Source organism: Molossus molossus, unplaced genomic scaffold (assembly GCF_014108415.1).
Source record: "Molossus molossus isolate mMolMol1 unplaced genomic scaffold, mMolMol1.p scaffold_m16_p_7, whole genome shotgun sequence".
In the NCBI taxonomy this organism is placed as follows: Eukaryota; Metazoa; Chordata; class Mammalia; order Chiroptera; family Molossidae; genus Molossus; species Molossus molossus.
Genome location: NW_023425401.1, coordinates 107616054 through 107641294, shown reverse-complemented (window position 1 = coordinate 107641294; position 25241 = coordinate 107616054). Strand labels below are relative to the sequence as shown.

Below are 25241 nucleotides of genomic sequence, written 5' to 3'. Positions count from 1 at the left end.
TTTTTTTTTTATCCTCACGCGAGGACATTTTTCCATTTTTTGTTCAGGTAGAGTGGGAGGGAGAGAGAGGAACAGAGAGAGAGAGAAACATCGATGTGAAAGGAACACATCGAGTGGCTGCCACCCGCACAACCGACCAGGGCCGGGGACAAACTGCAACCGAGATACATGCCCTTAGCAGGGTCTCTTCAGACCGCAGGCCGACGCTCTAACTGCTGAGCCAAACCGACCCGGCCTAAGGAAGATGTTTTGATGGAAGGAGGTTGTCAGTTTATCTGGGTCAGAAGTTCAGTGTCTCGGACTGCATCTTTTCTATTAGAGGGACTTGAAGGGTTTAATGAACTTTGAAGGATAAAATGGTTTTGGTCAGGGGACTAATTTCACTTCATATTCCAAGTAATGTATAGGCCACAGTCCATTTTGTAAATTGGAATCTGATTGTCTGCAAACTTGGAATCTTGGTGATTCCTTTATAAAAGCTCTGCCTAAAACTGGCTGTGTGGACTGCTGTGGCCGTCATTTCTGACCGGGTGTGAGGGCAGAGCACCGACCCGCTGCCTCCTGCAGTCCCTTGTGCACAGGATGATGCCCACCCACTGAGCCACACTGGCCAGGGCTGAGCTTTCAACATTGTAAATGGTCAGAATGTCAAAGACGGTATTCCAAGTTTATAGTTGATGGCCAACTTTTCTTTTTTTATTTTTAGCATTTCAGCTGTGTAATGGTTTTAAAAGTTTAGGCATACTTGAGTTCATATTTGCTGTGTAATTATCAGAGCGACTGAATCTCCCTAAACCTCAGTTTCCTTCACCTGTAAAATGGGGTGAGGGTCCTAATACTTGGGGATTTTGTGAGGGTTAATGAGAGAACCCCTAAAGCTTCCTCCTGTGAACTTAAACAGAATCATTGTCTGCTGCTGGCACTGTTTTCCCACGCTTGGATGTTGGCAGTTATTTTGTGAGGTAATTTTTTTTTTTCTTTAATCCTCACCCAAGGATACTTTTTTCCATTCATTTTCAGAGAGAGAGAGAGAGAGAGAGAGAGAAGTACTGATGCAAGAGAGACACATCAACTGGTTGTACCCGCACGACCCCAACCAGAGCCAGGGACTGAACTGCAGCTGAGTATGTGCCCTCGACCAGAATTGAACCTGTGCTCGTGCACTTACTCTGGCTGAGGACGGTCTTATTTTGGGGTTGATGTAACTGCGTCCTGCTGATGTGACCTTAGCCTCCTGTCTGTACAATCTTTGTATGTTAGGTCCTTGCCTGTCTAAAATGTCACCCAGTGCTAAGTTAGTCATATGGTGTTAGACTCTTGTTCTGGGAGAAAATTCACGCACTTGGAAAGAATTTGAGCCTTGAATTTCTACTTTAAAAACTCTTTTTCCCTTCTTCCCTCATCAGTCTGTCATTACTTCCCTTTGAAGTTCTATGGCTAGAAGTATGGCCTTTTACAAATACTTAAAATTTTTTTTTAAATCGTCACCTGAGGACATTTTTCCATTTTTGTTCAGATGGAGTGGGGGGGGGGGGGGGAAGAGACATCGACGTGAAAGGGACACATAGAGTGGCTGCCACCCATGCGACCCAACCGGGGCTGGGGACAAACTGCAACCGAGGCACATGCCCTTAGCGGGAACCGAACCCGCGTCTCTCTGGACTGCGGGCCGACGCTCTAATTGCTGAGCCAAACTGGCCAGGACTACAAATATTTTTTTAATGATTTGTTTTATGAGTATGTTGCTGGGTTTTATCCAGATCAAAGTAATTTTCCTCTTGTGTAGTTCTGAACAGGACACTGCACTGGAGGCTGGCTCATAGGCTTGCTGAGTCCTCACCACTGTGCACTAAGGCCTGGTCAGCGGCCCGTGTGCGCGGCGGGAATCTCTCTTACCACGTTCTGTGGGGATTTCCGTTTCAGACACTTGGGGAAAGGTGCTGGCTGCAGGCTCTCACTAGACTAGGTCTTGCCTGAATTGTGTGAGTCAAAGAAAACTCATTTAGTATTTTGAGGTTGTCCTCTTTATACTTAAAAATTAGTTTTTCAGCCCTGGACGATTTGGCTTAGCGGTTAGAGCATTGGCCCGCGGACCAAGAAGTTGCGGGTTCCATTCTGGTCAAGGGCACATATATCTTGGTTGTGGTTTGGTCCCTGCCCTGGTCGGTGTTGTGCAGGAGGCAACCAGTTTGTGTCTGTGTCACATCAATATCCCCCCACCCCCACCCCCCCTCTACCTGAAGATAAATGGGGGGAAAAATCCTCAGGTGAGGATTAAAAAAATCAGTTTTTCACAAGTGGTGTTCCATTCTTTACCCCATTGGACAGACTGCTGACTTTTCTTTAGAAAAAAAAAATTGTAGATGTCATAATTCTTTGGGTAAAGCAGGGAATCTGATTTCGTTGTAGAGGATGTATCAGTTGTTTCTATGGAGTGATTAGAGACTCAAATATAATGCTTGTGATCAGAGTTCAGAGTTTTTGTGCATCAATTATACTTGCGAGGAGAAAAATAAGAAACCACTAATCATTCCAAGGCAGTGTTGGTACCTTATGGGAGTTGAGGGAAACATGGTGAGAATTCAGTAAGAGTTGGAAGGAAAGTTCTGGGATGTGAACCACATATTTTCAAGAGTGGAATGTATTCATTGACTTTTTCCATTGAAACTGAGGAAATGAAGAAGTAACTATTTTATAGTTATATTTGGACATTTTATCTTTATTTTGCAGCTTTTCATGCCACACCCAACACTTACAAGCGGAAGAACACGGAAACGGCTCTGGACAACAAGCCTTGTGGGCCACAGTGTTACCAGCATTTGGTAAGCTTGAGTGCTGCGTGGTCCCCAGAGGCACTGCAGAAGCGCCGATTCTGAGCTGGGTGAGGTGTGAGCAGTCAGCATTGACACTGTGGCTCCCCTATGCTTCTCCTGGCCACACGGTCGGCGGAGGTTCGCACCCATGACTTTCGTAGCTCTCGTGTACTGCACACTCTAGTCCTTCACTGATCTTGTATTAGTCTTTGTGCATCTCTGTTAATCTCTTCAGCAACAGTTCAAGGTCTTTAGGATCGAGGCCTTCCTCAGAGTTCATGAGTGTGTGCAGCACAGGTAGCGCACCTAACCCCAGAAACTTGGCTATCAACGCAAGACCCCTGTTGTTTAAGCCTTTCTCAGAGTTGTAGACCCCTGTTGTTTAAGCTGTGTTACAGGCCCACAGATTTTTATTTTTTAAAAAATAATGATGGAGAAAAGGTAAAGGTTTAGGAAAATATGAGGTAGAAAAGTTGTTTTTTACGGGTACTATCTTATTTTTACCATTTCCCCTCTTTGAACCAAGCCACTCCTACCTAGGAACTAAGTGGGTATATATTGCCTGTTGGATTTTGGACAGAAGATTCATTGAATGGCACCTGCAGAAGGTATCCTATTTTTAAGCAATTTGGTTTTTGTAGAATGAAGTATAAAGCTGTTGCTGTTCTCAAACTTCTCCCTTGTATTGCCACTAAAAATGGGATTCTCAAGCACTATTTCATGTATTCTTTACAAGGAAGAACTTTATTTGGCTCATCTGAAATGCTTCTCTGGTCTCTCTGTAATCCATGTTCTCACCGTTGTTTTACACTTTCTGGATGTTGCTCTTCGTGATAAAGAACGTAACCCTCACAGCCTTGTTCCTCAAGGTCCTGTCGTGTCTTCTGGGGCTGTGCACCCCTCACAGGAAAAAAATTGGCTGTTTTAATAGTAAGGCAGGAAGTGACAAAGTCAAGCATGCTTATGTGTTTTGTATTCTTGTGTACTTAAGCAAGACGGTACTTAAGCATGTGCCATCTTAGAAACCCAGGGAGGAGAGTTTAGCTCCAGATGTGCATTGTATAGGGTTCTCCCAAGAAAATTCACTTTTAAAGAGGTAGTATATATATAAAGTGTAGTTTATATTTTAACTTACTAATCAGTTAATGTATTTCACAGACACAGAACTATACAGAACTAACTGTCTGGCCTGATTTCATACAGAACCCATGTCTGTCCTTTTGAAATTTCCAAGCTATCAAAAACAGATAGAATACAAATGTATTTAGAAATGCAAATGATTGTGGGAAATGGACACTATGTTAAATTTCTTGACTAACTTGCAGTCTTCTTTCCCTCCAACAAAATGAGTGGTAGAGCTTGACCTTGATAGCTTCATGCTTCACTTTGTAGGAGGGAGCGAAGGAGTTTGCTGCCGCCCTCACTGCCGAGCGGATCAAGACACCTCCCAAACGCCCCGGAGGCCGGAGACGAGGGAGACTCCCCAACAACAGCAGCAGGCCCAGCACCCCCACCATCAATGTGCTGGAGTCAAAGGACACAGACAGTGACAGGGAAGCTGGGACTGAAACAGGTGGCGAGAACAACGATAAAGAAGAGGAAGAGAAAAAAGACGAAACTTCCAGCTCCTCTGGTAAGGGGATCTGACAACTCTGCTTTGGAAGTTCCGCATTGTGGGGAATAAGGGTGTGTGGTGTAGTGAGCAGTTTTCCTAGTTGGCTAAGTTTCAATAAAATGAGAACTAAGACCAGGGAGGGCACTCTCTCAAGGAAGGTGCATAGCCGAGTTCTTGTTGCTGTGTGCGGCCCCAGCCCACCTGCAGGGTTTGCTGTCGCGTGATTGAGGTTCGTGGTTCCGTCTGCTTCCAGTGGGCCATTTCCTCCGTCTTTCTCAGCCGGGCAGGGCGGAGTTCACATCACAGCTTGGTATTCTTGATGTTCTGTGGATCCTTTTGGTTCCTTTCCTGTGTGGGTTTTAGGTGTTCTGCCCTGTGACTTAACCGTGAACAACAGAATAGCCCCATTTGCCTTCTTTTGAAAGGAGCCCAGGATCCTGCTTCCATGGGGAAACGTTTACTGACACTTTGTAGCCCCAGCTTGTTTTTAAACATGATTTCCTTCCTGCTTTGTTCTTAAGCACACCCCAAGCTTTACTTGTTGATACACTGTTCTGCAGTTGTCATTTCCTGACCCATACTTAACTTTGGTTTGTAGAAGCGAATTCGCGGTGTCAAACGCCAATAAAGATGAAGCCGAACAGTGAACCCCCCGAGAATGTGGAGTGGAGCGGAGCCGAGGCCTCCATGTTCCGGGTCCTCATTGGCACCTACTACGACAACTTCTGTGCCATTGCCAGGTTAATTGGGACCAAAACCTGTAGACAGGTAAGCACACGGGGGGGTGGAATATGTAATCCTTGACCAAAAGTAAGGACAGTCTCAGTTATTCTTAACCTTCTGTTCTTCTCCTGAAAAGTACTCCCTTCGCCCCCCTGAAGAGGGAACTGAGAGAAAATAATTTTCTGACTTCAGATATTTCACGTTAGGTGACAGTGGATTTAAAAAGCCAGTGAGAATTTAGATGGAGCCTTGGGACTCTTGATCAGGATGTAACCACAGCTGATGTCCCTGCGTGAGGGTCAGGGCAGTGTCTTCTTTGCGCTCTCTTGTCCCAGCACTTTTAACTGTCAGAGAAGAGAGATGTTTCTGATATGAGCAGTATAAGACTGTAAGTTTGCTTCCTTCGGCGGTACTCATTTCCGTGAATACCTCTCATCAGGTGTACGAGTTTCGAGTCAAAGAGTCCAGTATCATAGCTCCAGCTCCTGCCGAGGATGTCGACACTCCACCAAGGAAAAAGAAGAGGAAACACCGGTAAGTCTGCCTGCAGCCATTCTGAGATGCCACCAGGATGCTGCAGGCCAGGCGCGTCCAAGGGTGGCGGCTGGCCTCCACTTGGTCCATTAACAAAGAATCTTAAGATGCCTCAAAAGCATACTCGTGGAGTCTTGTCTCTGTAAGATTCGGTGCTGAGTCATAGTCATGCTCACTCTGCTGCATTTGGGTGGGACAAGCCTGTAGCTTCTGCACTAAAGGCTATGCAAACAATTACTTGAAGTTGTTCTGGGATGTTTTGCTGAGGGTAAATTTTGGAGGGAGATGTGAGTTCTGAGCTCCGAGCTGGTTTTTATTGAGGAGCCAGAATCTTCCAGATGTGTGGTGTTGCATTCATAGTCTTAGAATATCTAAGGTGTATAAATGTTACCTTTCCCCAAGGCCTGTGCAGTGAGTGGGGAAGGACTGGATTTGCAAGTGCAGAGCTAGAAGACCATGGCTGGACTGTTAGCTTTAATCCCATCTCTCCAGTGCTTCAGGGAGAAGCAGAGTTGGGTGTTGGGTAGGGGAACATTTAGATTATGCTTCAAAATATGTATACACGCTGTTCCATTTCTTTAATTTAGAACTGAAAGCACTTAGAAGTTTTTCCCACAGAATTTAGGCTTTAGTAGATATTTCTGACCATGTAGCTCAGTGGAATGATTAAAGACGTGCCAGTATTATCCACATCAAAATGAACCAGTAGGGAGACAACCTGCACACGCAGGTGTGACCATCCTAAATCCTGACTAGGTCTTGCATAGGGCTTCTTGGCACCCAGCAGGGCCCCCACAGTTTCCCAGTAGCTGCAGACACAAGTTGGGTCATATGTGACTCCCCCCCAGGCCCCTGCCTTTAAGGCGTCACTCTGTTCACGGCACAGGCGGACTTGTTCGGGGAGCTTCTGTGTGCTGACCTGAGGAAGACTGTTTTCTGCCCTGGCTGGTTTGGCTCAGCGGTAGAGCGTTGGCCTGCGGTCCAGAGAGACCCAGGTTCGGTTCCCACTAAGGGCACGTACCTCAGTTGCGGGTTGTCCCTGGCCCTGGTTGGGTTGTGTGGGTGGCAGCCACTCGATGTGTCCCTTTCGCATCGATGTTTTTCTCTCTCCCTCCCCACTCTATCTGAACAAAAAAAAAAGAAGACTGTTTTCTTTGTTTTGCAGGTTGTGGGCTGCACACTGCAGAAAGATACAGCTGAAAAAAGGTCAGCATCCTTCAATTTCATTAACTTAAAAATGTCTGCTTGTCATTTGTTAGTAACTGCGTTAGAATTTAGGATATTTTGATAGAGTTGACTTTTGTACATTAAGCCAATTTCAATGGAGGATGGCCGTTGATTATATTGCCAGTCGGTTCTCTTGTGCAGTGAAGGTGAGTCACTGATGGGTAAAGGAACAGCACCCTGGGGACCTGCGGCGGGGGTTGCTTTCGGCCATCATTTTGTAGACAGGAATGTTTATCAGGGAAAACCTAAGCTCCAAGGTAATGGGAAGAATGTGTTCTTGTTCCTGTGTACAATCATCTCCCACCTCTGATTGACCTGCATGCTGTTGTCCTGATGCAGACGGCTCTTCTAACCACGTTTACAACTACCAGCCCTGCGACCATCCTCGGCAGCCTTGTGACAGTTCGTGCCCTTGTGTGATAGCACAGAATTTTTGTGAAAAGTTTTGTCAGTGTAGTTCAGAGTGTAAGTATTTGCTGCTTTGATGCAATCGCATGAGAACTGAATGGGCCTTGGTCAGCCATTTAAAACAGGAACTGAAGTCGACACAACATGGTGGCTCTTCCAGAGCCTGTGTCCTGGCTCATGTGGGCAGGTCAGGCAGGGTGGGATGAAGGAGCTGCTTTTCTCTGGTGGTTTATATCAGATCATAGTAACGTTGGCACAGAATGCAAGGGGAATCTAGAAATAGCTACCCCAATATTTTCTGGGCACCAGAAATTGTCCGGGTTGGGTGGGTTCAGTCCTCAGAGGAAATGAACTTGTCATAAACGTGGTGATTCTAATCATCGAATGAAACGGCGCACGAAACTCGGATGCCAGGAAGTTCCCTCCTCTGTGCGGTGGGACGGGCAGGCCGCTGTGAGGGGTCCCCGAGTCCACGACGGTGACTGTCTCTGCAGGTCAGAACCGCTTTCCTGGCTGCCGCTGCAAAGCGCAGTGCAACACCAAGCAGTGCCCCTGCTACCTGGCCGTCCGGGAGTGTGACCCCGACCTGTGTCTGACGTGCGGGGCCGCGGACCATTGGGACAGCAAGAACGTGTCCTGCAAGAACTGCAGCATCCAGCGGGGCTCCAAGAAGGTGCGGTCTGGGGTGAAAGACGGGGGGGGGGGGGGGGGGGGGGGGGACGGGGACGACACGACAGGGCCAACAGTCTCACTCCATTAACCAGGGCCAAGGAAACGGGAGAGCCTGGGTTTCTCCTTGGGCAGCTGCTCCCACCCTCTCTAGCGTAGGAGGAGCCGGGAAATTCTAACCAGCAGGTGTTGTTTTAGGTTTGGAATAAGATGTTTTTCTAGTTGTTTAGTAGATGATTTTAATTTTCTTTTTTATGCAAATAAATGGTGTTCCTATCAGAATAGAGAGCCATTCTTTCAAATAGTAGCCATGAAACTGCCCACAGTAGTTTTTGCAGACTATGTTCCTTTAATAATCATGAAAACATCACAGCTAGGAATTACCTGCATGCAACTCCCGGTAATGTGAGTTTTTAACCAGCAACCAGGACCTTCATCACAGAGCAAAGGATGCTAACAGTGTATACTGGGGAAGGTCAGCGTCCTATTTTTCTGAGTAGGTGGTGCATTTCTTTAGTTAATCATTTTTATAATAAACTGGCATTACTTACTGTGTAGCAGGAACTGGTCTAAGTGCCCTGTGTATTAATTCATTTAGTCCTCATAATTCCACAAGGGAGGCTCCTCATGAACCCCATTTTCTAGATTAGGAACCCCTCGCTGTGACCTCTCCCTTGGGTTGCCTGATTGAGATCTCACTACAGCGCTGCTAGCAGCCCCGCCTGGGAATTCTATTGCTGGCAGTGGTTTAATTTTTGACTCTGGTGTTTTCAAGTGTTGAGGCAGCATTCTGTCAGTGATGCTCTTCAGTTTCCCACAGCACACCCACAACAAGCCCCGAGAATCTCATTATTTCTACCCCTTCCCCCACACTCACCACTGTAGGATGAACTACTTCCGTTGGCTGAGAAAGTGGGCAATGCTGTTCACGTTGATGTGCTGATGTGCCTTTGTTAAACTCGGAAAAAAGAAAACTGTAGATACTTTCTTACCAACTGGATTTCATTTGCTTAACAATGTTATTTAGTTTCTGATCAAGGAGGTATTTGGGAAACTTCCTTGACAGGTGAGTCTAGGCTGGATTAGAATAGAAATAAACTGGCCAGTGTGGCTCGGTAGTTGAGTGTCGATCCATGCACCAAGTTGTCACCAGTTCCGTTTCTGGTCAGAACACGTGCTTGATCCCCTGTAGGGGGCATGCTGGAGGAGGCAGCTGATTGGTGTTTCTGTCTCCCTAACTCTTAGAAATATATTAAAAAATAAATAAAAAGGAAAAAGAAATAGATTGGGAGTTTGAGTGATCATGGAACTTTTTAAAGGACACCGGAAATTTGGGGTGAAAGCATAATAATGAACCATGGTGGAAAGAGGGATTTGTTCCCAGCCATCGTCTAATTAGATAGCAGATGTCAAACAGCCAGTTCTAAGAACAGAATGGCAGGCTGATGAGATGGTGAGCCCACCCCTCGGCACCCTCCTTGCTGTTGTGAGGAGCGCTGTGGGGGAACAACCAAGCTTTGGTAGGAATAAAGGAGCCAGGGATCCCAAACCTGAAATGGAGAAGCTGATGGTAGAGGTCACTGTGGGGAGAGGTGGGATTTGGTGTCCATGTGTGAAGTGCACGGCAGCTGTGTGAGCACCTTGTTGAAGGACGGCCAGGACAGCTAGTTGATGCTTTTCTGGCAGCTGGATCTTACATTCTGTACTTCGTTGACAAAAACCCCAAAGCACTGTCCTTGCGGTTTGTCAGCCCCTTTGGCAAAAGTGGAGAAGATTACCTGTCAAGATAGGTTCTTCTTAATTCAGGGTACTTGGTGGCTTCCTGCTGACTTGACCCTAGAAGGGCCTGAGGAGTTGAAGAAATTCACCTGTGGTCCAACTTGTCAGCATCTAATTGTTGTCCTTCGATTAAACGATTGTGCTTTATTCTCCAGCATTTATTGCTAGCACCATCTGATGTGGCTGGCTGGGGGATTTTCATCAAAGATCCTGTACAGAAGAATGAATTCATCTCAGAGTACTGTGGAGAGGTAAGGCCAGCTCCAGGCTGTTCTCTGTGTGTAGCAACTTTGTTTCAGATTGTGACTGGGCATGACCAGTGGGTCTGGTTTAGAAATGAATGAATACAAAATGCCTTTTTGTGGCTTGGATTTATGCTGGTGGGTTTGGTTTGCTTGGTAACTAGACTGCTCCAGTACTAGTCACATTTAGCTTTTACCAGGAGACAAGATGGGGGAATGAGGTTTGCAGTGTAAGAGTCTGTCCTACTTATCCACAACCTCATTAATAAGGACCTAGAAATGAGTGTGATTAATCTTATGCCTTTCTAGTTGTAGAGTTAGGGAAAAGCCATAGGGCTAGCTTCATTCAGTTTGGAGTCAGCCCATCCTGTTTGAGTTTTTCGGTTTGTTAAAGACTGGTCAAAGTAATTTACACTTGAAGAAAGTGATTAACGTCGAAGTCCTTAAAATCCATTGTTCTTGGACATACCAGCACGCAGACTGAAGAAACTGGCTGTAGTCACCCTTTGTGTTGTTTTCCCCAGGGAGGTCAGATTCTCTTGTGTGTGGTCACCTAACCCAATGCTGTCTTATCCTCTGTCTTAGATAATTTCTCAAGATGAAGCTGACAGAAGAGGCAAAGTGTATGATAAATACATGTGCAGCTTTCTCTTCAACTTGAACAACGGTATGTTTAGGAGTCAGGGCACTCGGGAGCCCCTTCATTCATCCTCTGAGCTGGTATTTCTCATTCCCTGGCTTGAGCTGTTGGCTGTTGGTGTCACTTGTGGGGAGGAGCCCTCACTGGCAGAGCGGGCAATGTTCTAGGGAGGTGGTCTCGGGAGCTCTGAGCCATGCCAGATGCTGGCTGTGGGACAGCCTGGGGTCTTGAGTCACCTGGGCGGGCACTGAATTTCGAAGCCTCTCCAACACTTCCTGGGTGTCATCAGGCAGAGAACATGGTCTGGAGTCCTGTCAAGAAAAGCAGGTGCTTAGTACCTGAGATGTTCTGATGACCCTCAGCCGAAACAAGGAGGATAGACAGGTTTTTCTATGAACAGGTCTCCCAAGCAGAATGGAAGTTAATTTAGATACAAAAAATGCTTATTCTTCATGTTGGGCAGAAATTAGATCCCGTTACATATTTACATGAGGTAATAGTATTTGAGACAATTATCTTGAATTAGCAATTTTATCTAGAGTAGCATTTTCTTGCAAATGTCATTTCATACTGCATGAAGCTGGCTGAATGATTTACTTGCTTTTGAAGGCAAGCCCTGAAGAACTATATAGCCTGTGTATTCCGGAATCATAGTAACTTCATGTTTATTGATCTAAAACTGAAACTGTTCACTACATTGTTCTTTTTTTCCTCTTTAGATTTTGTGGTGGATGCAACCCGCAAGGGTAACAAAATTCGTTTTGCAAATCATTCAGTCAATCCAAACTGCTATGCAAAAGGTAGGTGTCAGGACCCTCAGCTGTAGTGCCGTGCACCCTGGGACAGATTCGCGCGTGGCCAAGTCCTTTCTCTTGCTGACACCAATGTCTCTTTCCAGTCATGATGGTGAATGGCGATCACAGGATAGGGATCTTTGCGAAGAGAGCCATCCAGACTGGTGAAGAACTGTTTTTTGACTACAGGTTGGTAACAGTACCTTTCTGGTGTGACCTGAGGGCTGTTCTCCTGGACTCAAAACTGGGGACAGCTTTCTGGCCTTTTGTTGGGTCATTCTTTGCCTTGGGCATTGGCAGACAGTTCAGGTGTAGTCTCCATTAAAAGAGTATGGGTTATTTTTCAAAGAATGCAGAAAGCCCCATTATTCATGCCGCTGGTAAGAGCCAGGTGTGCGCTATGGTTGTCTAACTGTTCAGTGCTGGAGGACTGGCCAGTACCCTACCTGGTCAGCCTCTGGAAGCTGCGGACACAGGGGCCCCATTAGTGTTAATAGGTCTTAGGCACGGGGGATAAACTGACATGGTATTTTTAACACTTACCTAAATTTATGCAGTCAGATGACTGTCTAGTTAAATCTGTGGCTGAATTCCTACTCAGAAGCTACATTTTTGAGTACTGAGTTGTCATAAACTAGGGTCTGGTGTCCCCCACTGATGTGAGTGGGTAGCTGTGTTCATGCCCATCTCCTGCTGTTTCAGATACAGCCAGGCCGACGCCCTGAAGTACGTGGGCATCGAGCGAGAGATGGAGATCCCTTGACGTCCGCTACCTCCTCCCCTCCGGCACAGCTGCCTTAGCTTCAGGACCCTCGAGCACTGTGGGCAATCTAGAGAGTGCGGTTTGAATCCTGAGATTTGCAAGTACTGTAAGAATAATTTATAGTGATGAGTTTAAAAGTAAACTTTTTATGCCTTTTCACCAGCTGCAAAGTGTTTTGTACCAGTGAGTATTTTGCAATAATGCAGTATGGTACATTTTTCAACTTTGAATAAAGAATACTTGAACTTCTCCCTGTGGTTGACCGGCCTCTGTCACGGAGCGTCTGCTGATTTCAGAAAAGGACTGCATCCAAGAGAGAAGCAAGTGCTCGCATCAAACACCTTTGCTTTTGCCTATCAGTGTGGTATTAAGTTGCTTGATTATGACATTATATACTAAATACAGGGGGGCAAAAGTAGGTTTACAGTGGTGCGTACAGAAGTTCACTCTCGTATCACAGCTCTATAAACCTGCTTTTGCCCACCCCTGTATACATGTAAATATGTAACATAAATGACTTCATTATACACACATAATACTGTATATACTTGGCCTAATTACACTTAATGTTGCTTATTAATAACAATCCTTGCAGCCTGAGACCCGGGGTGGAGGCCTGAAGAGTTGCCTCGTTCTCCACATATAAGATGATGGTGTTGGCCTAGGTGTCTTGCTCTCAGTTCCTTCAGAAATACAAGCTTCCTTACCTGCCCACAGACCAGTACTGTGGGTCAGCTGAGTGGAGTTGGTTTCCCAGAGTTAGAGGAAGTGGACTTATATGTGATAGTATTTAACAGAAAACTTATTTGAAACTCACCTTTTGTTCCAATTACGCAAACACTGGTAAGACTCTGGTTTCTGTTGCATCAACGCACAAGCCATAGCAATGCGAATCCCAAAAGAGTTAATTTGCCACTTAGCTTTGGCAGCAAAAAGATCTGGCCTCCCTTATGTTCTGCCTCAGTTCCTTTCAAACAGCTTGGACTGCCCCTCCGCCTAGGTGAGAGTGCCCCACGCCCAGCAGTCACCTGGGAGAACTCCCGAGCTTGCTCTGGACGTCCATGCTCCTCCCCCCGGGCACTCAGCATGAGCACAGCTCGCCTGTTCACCAGCACACGCGGGCCTGCTCAGGACACCCCAAGGTGGCTCAGCCCAGCAGTGTCTACTGACACGGACAAACAGCTGGGGTGTGGAGCCTTGGGTCCTGAGAAGTTCTCATTGAATGTTCCACACACCCAAATGCAGCATAAGGACAGATTAAAGGTGTACTGTTGGAAAACAGTAATTCTGTTTTAATCCTCACTTGAGGATGTATTTCCGTTTATCTTCAGATAGAGTGAGGAGGAGAGGAAATACCAATGTGAGAGACACATCAATTGGTTGCCTCCCACATGACCCTCACCAGGGCTGGGGACTGAACTGCAACCGAGGTACGTGCCCTTGACTAGAATTGAACCCGCAACTCTTTGGTCCGTGGGCTGACACTTTAACCACTGAGCCAAATGAGCCGGGACAAAAGCAGTAACATTCTTACTGCACAGCTTTTGCACCGACTGGAAATGGACCCCTCCACGAACACCGAGAGCCTCTACCGGGAACACTCGGCACGCACCTCGTCACCGAGCCGGGTGACAGCGGGCGTCTCCATCAGGGCGGGTCGGCTGCAGTTTCCTCCGGGGGCACAGTGACCCTAGGTGTTCAAATACCCAGGATGTGGACAAAGCTTAGTATGCTCCCCGTCCCCCAACATTACCATAGATCAGTGATTTTCAACCCTTTTCACCTCAAACTAATTACTAAAATTCTATGGCACAAAAATTTATTTTTTGCCAATCTGACACAAAAATAGTGTAATTTTGATTCAGTCACATCAGACAGCTGTTGTTGGCTTTTGCCATGTTTTCATTTGGCAATCTAAGGGAAAGGGTCAGCGCCCTAACTAGAGCCAGGCTCTGCGTGTTTTCTGGGGCGCACGGTGGAAAGGCGCTGCTGCGGTCCCTGCTGGAGGGGTGCCGGAGGGCAGCAGACGCACCGGAATGCAGATGGGTCAGTTCCAGGTTTGGGGTATCACATTCTGCAAGGAGGACGGCAACTGACAACAAGTGGCCCAGTGGGTCCCTAAGCTCCTAATGGTCACAAAGCAGCTCCTGAAGCCCTGGCCGGATGGCTGTTGGTTGGTGCCGTCCCAGTGCATCAGGATGTGGGTTTGAGCCCCGGTCGGGGCACATACAAGCAGCAACCTTGAGCGCGTGAATAAACGAAACAAACTGATGTTTTTCTCTCCTTTCCCCCTCTCCCTAAAATTGGTGAATTACTAAAAAAACCCAAAAACTTCATGACGATGACCCGTGGCTCTAACAGGCAGCACCTCATCCACAGACCGACTTCTGCACCATGAAATAACAGTTCGGCTTAATCAATATCTTGTAAGTTATTTAAAAATGCCGATTATAATCATCTACCCAGAACTGCTGCTAAAGTACTTTCAATACTGTCTGGCTATCCATTCGGTGACTGATTTCACCTGTGCCCAGGTGTTCAACAGCTGCCCCCGCCCTGCAAAAGTCAAGTCATGCAAGACTTGTAGACTGGTCATCAAGAAACGGTCCCAATTAGAGAACTTGCTGAAAGAACCTCAGGATTCTGTTGAAAGTTGTCTGAGCTTTGGGCTCCTACTGGAATTGGCTGAAAGACAGACTTGCTGTTCCCTCAGCCCCTTGCCACCGATGACCCCAGCGAGGGTCCAGGACACCAAATACGAACAGCTCCTTGCAGGGGAACCCATCTCCACACAGTGGGTTAAGAAAATCCCCTCCCCTTGGCCACTGGAGAACCGGAAGGGAGGTCCGAGGGTGTGAGGCGGAAGCACCCAGTCAGCCAGGTCACTGGTTCCTGAAAGAGGAGGAGCTGCCATCAGAGGTGGGATTCAGCTCAAGCAGGGCAGCGCATCTTCACTTGCATGTGGTAAAATGTCAGTTTCCCAAGAAATTAGAAACCAGTGTTCAGCAAGGAGGTTGCTCATCTTCAAGTGCCTAGTCAATGAGTATTTTAAATCTCAGGTGCTTGTTCCTGTATCGGCTGCTCCCTTACTGGTTACTGAGTTCGGTGCCCGGGCTGCGGCCTCAGGCGCCACCACAGGGCTGGCTGCAGTCCAAGGCCACCCGGTGTTGGACAACAGCCCCCCCTGGGACCTCTGACCCCCGAAGACCACTGGGGAAGGACCTGCCTTCCCTGGCCTGTGCCCTTGGGCCGCAGCAGCCAGCCTGGCACACGGCTGCCCTCACCAGAGGGTTTTCAGAACACCCGGGACTCTGCCTGCAGCAGCGTCAGACTCCCACGTCAGCCGCCATGACAGCACACTCCCAGTGTTTCCCATTTAGCAGGTTGGCACGTAAGGGAACTCAGTTCTCTGGCTGTCTGGAGGCTCCTGACCGTCCTTGGGATGTGGCTGGGGAAATCACGTGAACGAGTCTAAGCCGCCCTTTCGCTCCGCACCCATCATACCGCACCTTTACCTACTGCGAGGGCAGGGGCGGGATCTGAGGGTGCGGGTAACCACCTCTTTACCCATCCCTGTTCCTTTGCTTCCTGTGCTGAGCATCCTGACTCAGCCAAGTAACGGACCCCAGGGTACCCGGATCCTGAGGGAGCTCAAGACACACTTTCTAAAAGCAGCTCCTGGGAGGAAAGGCGGGCTGTGGGCCCCACCCCAGGTGCTCCTTCTGCTTTCCCAGTGTATAAACCAGGAGAATCATTGGAAAAGGTACTAAATAAGTGTGGAAACCATTATCTAAGCGTTTAGTCTTACTACTACTTTTATAGCCTGTAACTTTTTTCACCCAAGGATACTTTTTTCCATTTTTTGTTCAGATAGAGTGGGAGAGAGAGAGAGAGAGAGAGAGAGAGAGAGAGAGAGAGAGAGACACATTGATTGGTTGCCTCCTGCACAACCCCGACCAGGGCTGGGGACTGATCCGCAGCCAAAGTCACGTGCCCTTGACTAGAATTGAACCCATGACTCTGGTCTGTGGGCCGACGCTCTATTGCAGAGCCAAACCGGCCAGGGCACCTGTAACTTTATTTTAAACTTTAACTTTTAAAACTAACCTTGTTATGTGCCAGATTTTTCCAGGAAATTCCTAAGAACTTAACTTTTGCGTATTTCTTTGGCTACGTCGTCTTCTATGCCCATAACTGACTCCATATAGGTCTACTCTGGTGATTATGTTCAGGTCCTCACATCCGTAAGAAACAGGTTCAGGAGGAAAACGAACTTACAAGAGCCGAGCAGCAGGGCTGAGCCTGCCCAGGGAGGTCTTGCTCCCTCCTCGTTTTTTCTGTCCTCTGGTCAGGAAGCGAGGGAGGTGGAGAGAGAGCGTGGGACCTCCTGCGGGCGAAGAACAGAGGAGTTGTTATGGGGACGCACAGCTGGAACCCAGGCCCCGGTCTGGGAGCGGGTCTCCTGGGGACACAGCCGAGAACATGCAACTTACCAGCAGGGACGTGAAAAGCAAAGGCTTGCTGGCCGGTCTCTGGTCCGGCCGTCCGGCTCCCCAGTCGGATGGAGGGGCTCATGCCCCCGTCGCTGGGATCCTGGGAGTTTTCCAGGCGCACCCTGAACTGTGGCTTCTTGTAGTTACAACAGGAATAAAGGCGCTTCCGGCCCCACTGCCTCCAGGTCTGATGCTTGGGGCCTCGCAGGCTCGGCAGGGGCTGGGCCGCCGTCGCTCCCAGCTTGTCTGCTCGCGGTGACAGTCCCTCTTCTCCTCCGTTTCCCCACCTGTCAGAACACCAACTACCCATTCGTTCTCACAAGTGGCGGACGGAATCCACACATCACGGACCCCCAGGCCACTGGACGAAGTCCTGGAAATGAGGATCCACGTCTTGAAACAAATGACAAGGGGGCTAAAACCCTAAGGTCTGAAGCATGCAGCCTGTTAGGCTGCAGGAAGGCACTGGGAATATAAATTTGCACAACCATTCTTTTATTTACATATAGAAATTAGTAAAACTGAAAACAAAACCAAATGCAACTTGTACAGAAATCCTTTAATTTTCTTTATTTTCACACATTAGAAAATGAAACACACTATACAAATGGGTTTTCAGAGCAGATTACACGCGGATCCACTCACTCCTCTCCAAGTGCTGCCGCACCCCGTGCTGCGGAGAGGCAGCCTGGGCGCGGCCCGGTGGATGAGATGCAGTAGCATGCAGCCTCAGCATGAGTCTCCCCTGTTCTTAAATTAGGGTAAATGGCGTCGGTGTCCATATTTACAGACTTGAAATGTATCGATCCTGAGCAGTTCTGATGTACATCTGAGTCGGCTGATGGGAGTCTTGGTCTCCAGTGAGAAGGGGCCGGTGGCGGCGGCGGCTGCTGGGACTGGCTGTCCTGCCCCAGGACACCGCTGCGGCAGCAGGCAGACCCCTACGAGGGTTAAGCCAAGTAACTGTAGGTGTCCTTTTCACCATCGACTCGCTCCAAATACTCTTTCTCGATCAGAATGTCAATGCATTTCTGGGTGTTATTTAGAAAAGGAAGAGGCAGGGAAGAAAAACACATTTATGATCAGAACAGACAGGCACCCTCGCCATGGATCCCCTGCCTCTGAGCGCGCAGTGGGGAGGAAAGTCACCTCGTACATCCCTCCGGCGTGTAGCCAGGACCTCGCCTTCCCGAATGGAGTCCCCTGGGGGCCAGGCCTCCCCACCCCGAGCTGGGCCAGGTGCTCCAGGGCCAGCAGCCTGTGGGCCCCTGGCTGTGGGAGCCGCCTGTCCACCGCGCCCTCTGCATTGGCTGTGGTCTCTCTCAGCCCAGCCAGAAAGGAGCGGAGCTGTGGTCACAGGAGCTGCGGTCTGCTCCCAGGAGCCCCCACAGCAAGGACGAACACGAGCCTGACGCTACGCTCGGGACGCATCTCCCTAGCGTGATGCAGACGCACGCAGTGGGCACTCCGCTCCAGACGTCAGCGCTGGGGCCACGTGTCCGCAGTGTGGCGGGGCCGCGGGCCCCGGCGGCACAGCCCCCGGCTGAGCATTGGGGATGTCTGCACTTCTCTCTGCATCTCAATGGAAGCTTAAAAATTAAGCCCATTTTCTTTTGCAGAAACCTAGTGTGTATGAATAGCTAAGTCTTCTTCAGGAAACAGCCACGACCTCCTCTTAGCTGCGTCTCTTCTAAAAGAGTGAACCGACCACCTCGGCTTGCGACCCCTGTACCTTGATGACTGGCACCCGGGGCTTGAACCTCGAGGACAGCTGCGTGAGCACCTCCCCCAGCAGCTGCTGGTGCTTCAGGACCTTCCGCATCTTCATGATCCTCACGATCGCCGCCTGCGGAGCAGAGCAGGGACACGGCCCCTCAGTGCCCAGGGCGGCGAGGAGCGGCCGCAGCTCTGCTCTCGGCGTGGGCCCGGCCAGGGCTCAGCCTGCTGCCTCTGCGCTTATGAGCATTCTAATAACTCAATCCAACCATAAAACATTTAAAGAACAGGAGAAATTATGAACCAAGCCGCAGAAGCTGGTAACCCTCCACTCAACAGCCTCCTTCCCTGCGACTCACACTCACTGCATTCATCTGCTATCCGTCGGCCCCGCCCAGAACCATGCGCCCCTCACAGCCGCCCCAGGCCGCAGACAGACAGACAGACGGCCAGGCGTGTGCCCAGTCACCTGGATCAGCAGTTTGCGGTCTTCCTCGATGTTCTTGTGTGTGGTTTCTTGTTCCTGCTTCTGTTCGGTTTTCATTGGCACATTAATGTTAACCCTTAACTTCTTACTGTCAAGACAACCAAGGAGACACCGCTGTTACTCGGAAAGGCCAGCAGCACAGGTCCTGTTTCCAGCTGCTCCCCAGACGGCCGAGGTGACGGGCCTGCCCACCCTGGCAGCGCCCACCCTGCGCTCGGAACGGCCGTCCGACCACCAGGCGCTCTACCCCGGCCATGGGGCAGCTAGCGGCCGGGGGGCAGCCCCTTCCCTGCCCTCCCAAACCGCCAGGAGAGATGGGAGTCAGATGCTGGGACACCGAGCTCAACTCCCAAGTGAGCTACTTAAGGAGACTTAATTGCCAAATGAAAAAAAATCCAAGACCAAAGCAGAGTTAAATGGAGAAACATCCAGAATCATCAAAGAAACCAAAGGTGGACATCAAACTCCCGCCCACCCGGCTGGCAGTGCCGCAGTTCATGAGCTCGGCAGGGGCCAGGGGCCAGGGGCCGGGCTGTGGTCTAGGACCATGTAGTCAGCAGATTTCCTTACTTTTTATAACCAAGATATAACTTTATTAAGGTATCTGGCTTCAGCTCCACCTCATCAACATTTGCATTTTCGTCTTCCAAGACCTATAAGGAAACAGCTGTCACCACATAATCTCAGAAGAAGGCTTTTTCTAGCTAAACATAAAAAGTGCACAAACATACCAGTAACTTCGACTTCAATAAAATCTGTAGGACTTGCGCCAAAATGTCCTGCAATTAGGGAGAAAAGGGTAAGTTAAAGTACATTTTTCTTTGCAATAAAAACCATAGCAACTGCATGATCCATTTTTTCCACAGAAAAACAAGTCGCCCAAACCGACAGACGCTCACAGGAGAGAGGTGGTGCTTTGGGAGGCTCCCGACATCCACTACGTTCCCCAGCACCTACGTCTGAAAGTGACACCAACCCCCCCTTTTTAATTAAAAAAAATGTTTTTATTAATTTTTTAGAGGAATAGAAACATGGATGTGAGAGAGAAACATCGATCAGCTGCCTCCTGTACGCCGCCTACCGGGGGTTGAGCCCACAACCCGGGCACCGGGACCTCCGTCCACGGGATGACGCTCCATCCACTGAGCAACATCGGCCGGGCTACACCAACCCCTTTTAAGGCTTGATTACTACCCTTGATTTCATTAGCGGTGAAAACTGATGATTCTGTCACACTTCGATTTCAGAGACCGGCAGGAACCAGCGCCTCACACTGACAGGAACGGACTCACTCAGGTGCCCGCAGCTCCCCGTGGGCACTGACCTGAGGCAAACCCCAGGGCACTCATTCCAGTGGGGCCGCACAGCACTGTCCACGGACACGCAGGGCTGTCCCCTCAGGACCAGTGGGTGGGCTGGTCACTCCCGCTCCCTTCAGCTCCCAGCTGTGCGCCCCCGTGAACCGAGCGCACCGTGCCCGCACACCCAGCGTCCCTCCCTCAGCACCGTCTGGGCGGAGGGCATGGGGTTCGAGCTGTCAAGGTGACAGGCCTGTCGTCTAGGCGCCGGCCCAGAAGCGCAGAGCAGCACCTCCCACAGGCAGCCCCGCCTCCAGCTTGCGAGCCCAGGCAGCTCTGAGCAGGAGCCACGCGGAGCCACCGAGGACGTGTCAGCTCTGAGCAGGAGCCACGCGGAGCCACCGAGGACGTGTCAGCTCTGAGCAGGAGCCACGCGGAGCCACCGAGGACGTGTCAGCTCTGAAGCAGGGACCCGGCGCAGACCCGCTTCTGTCTTCTTTTCGATGTGAGTGAGGAGCAATGAGAAAAGACTCTTGTGCACAAAGGAGCAAACTCACTTGTCATCGGGGTTTCAGGATGTCCTCTGGACTACCCTGGAGCCGAATTCACACTGTGTGAGGCCAGTACTACCCTGACACCAAAACTAGACAAAACTCAAGAAAACGACAGACCAATATACCTTATAGACGCTAAAAATCTTCAAGAAAATTCCAGCAAACCAAAGCCAGCAGGTGGGCTGTCCCGAGAACGCGGCCGCGGTTCCACACAAGCCCCCGATCCACACGACACATGGTCACCAGCAGAGCAGGAAAAGCACGTGAACAAGGAGCCAAACATGGGAAGAGACTCACGATGGGAGCACCGAGCACCAGGACAGAGGGGCTGCTGCAGCCCGAGGCCCGGCCTGTAGGACGCCCACAGCACCCTGCTCACAGCGGACGCTCCGGTCCGGCTCCCCGGGGCGGGCGGGCGGGGACGCCTTCTCCTCCGCGTGTGCTGGGGGTGCCGGGGGTTTGGCCCAGGGCAGGCAGGAAGAGAAAAAAAGAAAAAGACACCCAAACAGGAAAAGGAAGGAGTATGACTATCTGAATTTGTAAATGACATGATTGTATGTTATTTTTTAAAAGCCCTAAAGAATCCACAAAAATAGTATAACTAATAAATGAGTGGAGCATGGCTGCAGGACACACAATCATTAAGCAATAATCACTTGTATTTCTATACACTAACAATGAACAAAATTCAATTAACAATAGCATCAAATCTAATAAAATACTGTGGAATAAATTCAACCAAGGAAGTGTTAAGACTAGTATACTGAAAACTATGAAACACAGTTAAGAGAAACTGAAGACAATAAATAAATGGAAAGATATCCATGTTCACAGATTAGAAAATTCACAACGCTCCCCAAAGCAGTCTACAGAATGAATGCAACCCCTGTTATAATTCCAGATGCCTCTGTGCAGAGACGGACTAGCTAACTCTGAAGCTTACTCGGAAATGTAAGAGACCAGAACAGCCAACAGTCCTGGAAAAGAGCCCAGCTGCACATCTCAATCCCAAAACTGCCTACAAAACAACACTCACTACTGGTATAAGGACAGACATACAGACACTTCCACTGACTTTTCTCTTCTCCACCCCACCCGACAAGGGCAGAACTTCCAGGTGAGCTAAGCCTGCCAGCAAGAACCAGGTAAGACACCCACCAACCAGAGCTGAGAGGCCACCTGCAACCCTCCCCAGATGACCGTGGACACGCCTTCCTTCATTAGCAGGCTGCCGATCACACCTGGGTAGAGACGTGCTCCCCTGAAACCCCAAGAACACCCCCCACACACACCCTGACAGCATGCGCTTGCTGTCTCCATTCTTTGAGTGAAGAAGGTTTGTTTGCTTTACCAAAGACTGGAGTAGGAACTCATTCTGCAGTCCTTGACCCGTGAGGGTCGGTGACCCAACCAAGAGGGAAGGGACAGTCTCTGATCTTAGAATAGGCATGGTTCCTTAGATAGGACACCAAGCACACAAGCAACAAAAGAAAATATCAAGCGGACTTCATCAAAATTAGAATCTTTGTAAATTAAGCACCTGACGAGGGGCTACACAGGCGCGCGCACACAGTACAACTCAACAATAAAGAGTCAATTATGCCCTGGCTGGTTTGGTTCAGCGGTTAGAGCGTCGGCCTGCGGTCCAGACAGACCTGGGTTCGGTTCCCGCTAAGGGCATGTACCTCGGTTGCAATTTGTCCCCCGGCCCTGGATGGGTCGTGCGGGTGGCAGCCACTCAATGTGTCCCTTTCACGTCAATGTTTCTCTCTCCCTCTTCCTCTCTCTCCCTCCTGCTCTATCTGAACAAAAAATGAAACAATGTCCTTGGGTGAGAATGAAAATAAATAAATAAATGATAAAGGGGTTCTATGGAAAGTGACCTCATCAGGTGACCTGACCACACGTTCCTGTCCGGGCAGGTCATAGCGGGCACTCCCAGCCCAGGCCTATGACTGCAGAAGGTGTGATGCCAGCGCTGTCTGCTGTTCTTGTGCATCTGGGTCACCACTTTTGGAAGCCAGAGTGACCCTTGGAAAGGGGTTCTGACTCTCAAGAGGGCCAACCCTCTGGTAGCTCTCCAGCAGCCAACCTGCACCTTGCTCTCTGATCTCGTCCCTTCCTTAATTTCCAACGCATGACAGAGGCCGCAGAACTGTTCTTCTCCCAAGCATTTTGACGTCTTGCTTCCCAACATATTTTTTGAGTCAGTTTGGCTCAAAACAAACTCATAAAATTTTAAACTAAACTTTTAAAAAATGTGCATTAAAACCCTGGAATAAGAGCCTATTTGTAGGCAAATATCCATTGCAAAGCCCCGCGGCCTCCCCGCGCCTTCCCGAGGAGGAGGGGGAGGAGGAGGGGGAGGGGGAGGGGGAGGAGGGGGGAGGAGGGGGAGGAGGAGGAGTAGTACCATTTTGATCTGGGTGCTGTCCGTCAGCTGCTGCACCGCGTACGCATCCTCCGTGTTGTACTGAAGCAGGATCGCCATCTGGAACGTAGACGCCTGCAGGTGCCCCGTGAGAGAGGCAGTCAGCACGGGAACCCCACAGCACCTCACCTCGTGCGAAGCTCCGAGACAGCACCCACCAGGAGGAAGCTCCTGGAAGGGCGTCTCCCTCCTTTCCAGACATTCAAGTGATACTGAATTTTCTCCTGAAATGCTTTGTCCATGTAAATACACACATGTCCACACTCATTTATACAGACAAATACAGATACACCCATCTGGTATATAAACATTAAGCATCACCCTTCAAATTTGTTTTTGAGCAAACACTAAGGAAAATTACCTTTTGGTACATTACTGACATAAAACATACTGAATTATATTTGATTTTTTAATCCTCAGCACTTCGCCGTGTGAAGTCTGATGTGGCTCAAGGCGAACCACAGGGCTCTAAGGTTCTCCCTGGAAACCGGTGCCAGGTCGCGGCCTGAAGCCCTGCGGTGAGTGGCCGCCCCAAGGCTCCTCCCCGACGTTTCCCACGGGAATCCCTCCCTCCCTCCCCCAGGAACCCGGCAGGCTGCTCAGAGCTGAGAGAAGGTGCTTCAGGCCGAGGTTGGAGGCTGACAACCGGAGGCCCCCGCAGAGCACACTCCAAGGCTCCCTTCTGAGGGCTGCGCAGGCCTCTCCCCCCGACCAGCACCCACATCAGAACAGATCTCAAAGACGCGTCCCCTAGTTTGGTGGTGGTCCCACCGGTGCGTACAACCTGTCACAACGCAAACCACATACCCACAATGGTGCCTTTTAAAAGAGCTGATTTCAGAGAGCAGAACATGGCTCGGCCGCCTCCTGCGCGCCCTCTACTGGGAATTGAGCCTGAAACCTGGGCATGTGCCCTGACCAGGAATCCAACAGGTGACTTTTTGGTGTACTGGACGACATCCAACCAGCTGAGCCACACGGGTCAGCGCACAAGGGGTGCCTTTCATTGCATGTAAATTCTCTCAACAAAGTTGATATAAAAATTACTTAAAGAAAACAGTATCTTAAATAAAAATACAAGGGCGGGGAAGAGCAGGTCACTGCCACGACCTCAAGCTGCCCTGGGCCACTGTGACACGGCCGACATATCCCCTGCTGAGTGTGCACCAGGTCAAAGAAAGGGCACTGACATTTTAGGAACTAAAGTATGAACTCGCGAATTCTTCTATGTGCACATGGGGATAAAGAAAAACAAGTTCAGTTGTACAGTGTCTACATCCAAGTTCCCCAAGCCCGCGGGATGCTACACCCTTGAGCTACTGTATCAGGGGGTCACTGCGAGCTGACTGCGCAGAGTGTGAGTCTGTGGGGTGCACTCTCAGGTTTCTCAACACTTAACAACTGCCCAGCGGTGGTTTCATAAGCTCACCAGGGAGACGCTCGCAGAGGGAACAAAGCTACTAGCCGTGAGGCCCACCCTGCACGCAGGTCCCAGCAGAAAGAACCTGGACTCGGAGGGAAAAGGCCTTCACTGCAGGTTATTACAGTCAGCACTCAGTCTGCTGTGAGCATCCACAGTTCCTACTGATGGGAAACCGCTCTGTCAAAGGAAAGAACTACTCTCGTAATTAAATACAGACAACTTATTAAGCTCCCACCGGAACGGACGTGTGGCAGGCAGGGGCGGTGCAGACACTTGCTCTCAGGTCGTCTCGCCCAGCCCCCACGGCCCTCCCGCAGAAGAGCACCGACATCCTTCCTCGACCCAGGACCCACGCTGCGCCCAGCTCAGCTCGAGATTCTGCTGCGTGAATCACTGGATTCTGATTTCCACAGTTTGTCTTATCTTCATTTGGACTTAAAAATACTCCAATACCTGAAGGTGACCTACCTGCAAAGTGTACCTGTTCTTGAAGCAGTTAGTGACCAGCTCTCCTTTGGACAGCTGGTACAGCCACGTGAGCTTCCTGCCGCTGTGCCGGCTGGCGTAGAAGGCGGTGAAGCGCTGGTAGCTGCGTTCCAGCTGCGGGAGGACACTGTGTGAACACACCTCCC

The 25241-nt window shown here is 49.6% G+C and overlaps 2 protein-coding genes and 1 long non-coding RNA gene across 27 annotated transcripts in view; 1 reads left to right on the top strand and 2 right to left on the bottom strand.

The window, feature by feature from the left end:
* Nucleotides 1-12458, top strand: part of EZH2 (enhancer of zeste 2 polycomb repressive complex 2 subunit) — a 58828-nt gene extending 46370 nt beyond the window's left edge. For 14 of the 19 annotated variants that reach the window (XM_036246396.1, XM_036246390.1, XM_036246389.1 and 11 more), the window contains 12 exons: nt 2731-2822; nt 4206-4446; nt 5027-5196; nt 5591-5685; nt 6851-6891; nt 7252-7377; nt 7815-7993; nt 9924-10019; nt 10596-10677; nt 11370-11450; nt 11549-11633; nt 12147-12222. In XM_036246396.1, the coding sequence (XP_036102289.1) occupies nt 2731-2822; nt 4206-4446; nt 5027-5196; nt 5591-5685; nt 6851-6891; nt 7252-7377; nt 7815-7993; nt 9924-10019; nt 10596-10677; nt 11370-11450; nt 11549-11633; nt 12147-12207 (1349 nt within the window). In that variant the 3' untranslated portion in view covers nt 12208-12222. Of the gene's footprint in view, nt 1-2730; nt 2823-4205; nt 4447-5026; nt 5197-5590; nt 5686-6850; nt 6892-7251; nt 7378-7814; nt 7994-9923; nt 10020-10595; nt 10678-11369; nt 11451-11548; nt 11634-12146 lie in introns of all 19 variants that reach the window. The other 5 variants (XM_036246386.1, XM_036246402.1, XM_036246401.1 and 2 more) reach the window with 5 other exon arrangements.
* A 2654-nt stretch (nt 12459-15112) lies between these two features.
* Nucleotides 15113-16996, bottom strand: LOC118619566. The gene is made up of 3 exons (XR_004957294.1): nt 16701-16996; nt 16486-16594; nt 15113-15161 (listed from the first exon to the last, which is right to left on the bottom strand). It is a non-coding gene; the product is annotated as an uncharacterized LOC118619566 (long non-coding RNA).
* Nucleotides 16997-17179: 183 nt separating this feature from the next.
* CUL1 (cullin 1) overlaps nt 17180-25241 on the bottom strand; it is an 88088-nt gene continuing 80026 nt past the window's right edge. For all 7 annotated transcript variants that reach the window (XM_036246544.1, XM_036246541.1, XM_036246543.1 and 4 more), the window contains exons 16-22: nt 25078-25209; nt 23169-23261; nt 19635-19682; nt 19474-19556; nt 18886-18991; nt 18433-18546; nt 17180-17731 (exon numbers count right to left, since the gene is read on the bottom strand). In XM_036246544.1, coding sequence (XP_036102437.1) covers nt 17651-17731; nt 18433-18546; nt 18886-18991; nt 19474-19556; nt 19635-19682; nt 23169-23261; nt 25078-25209 — 657 coding nt within the window. In that variant the 3' untranslated portion in view covers nt 17180-17650. The remainder of the gene's footprint in view (nt 17732-18432; nt 18547-18885; nt 18992-19473; nt 19557-19634; nt 19683-23168; nt 23262-25077; nt 25210-25241) is intronic.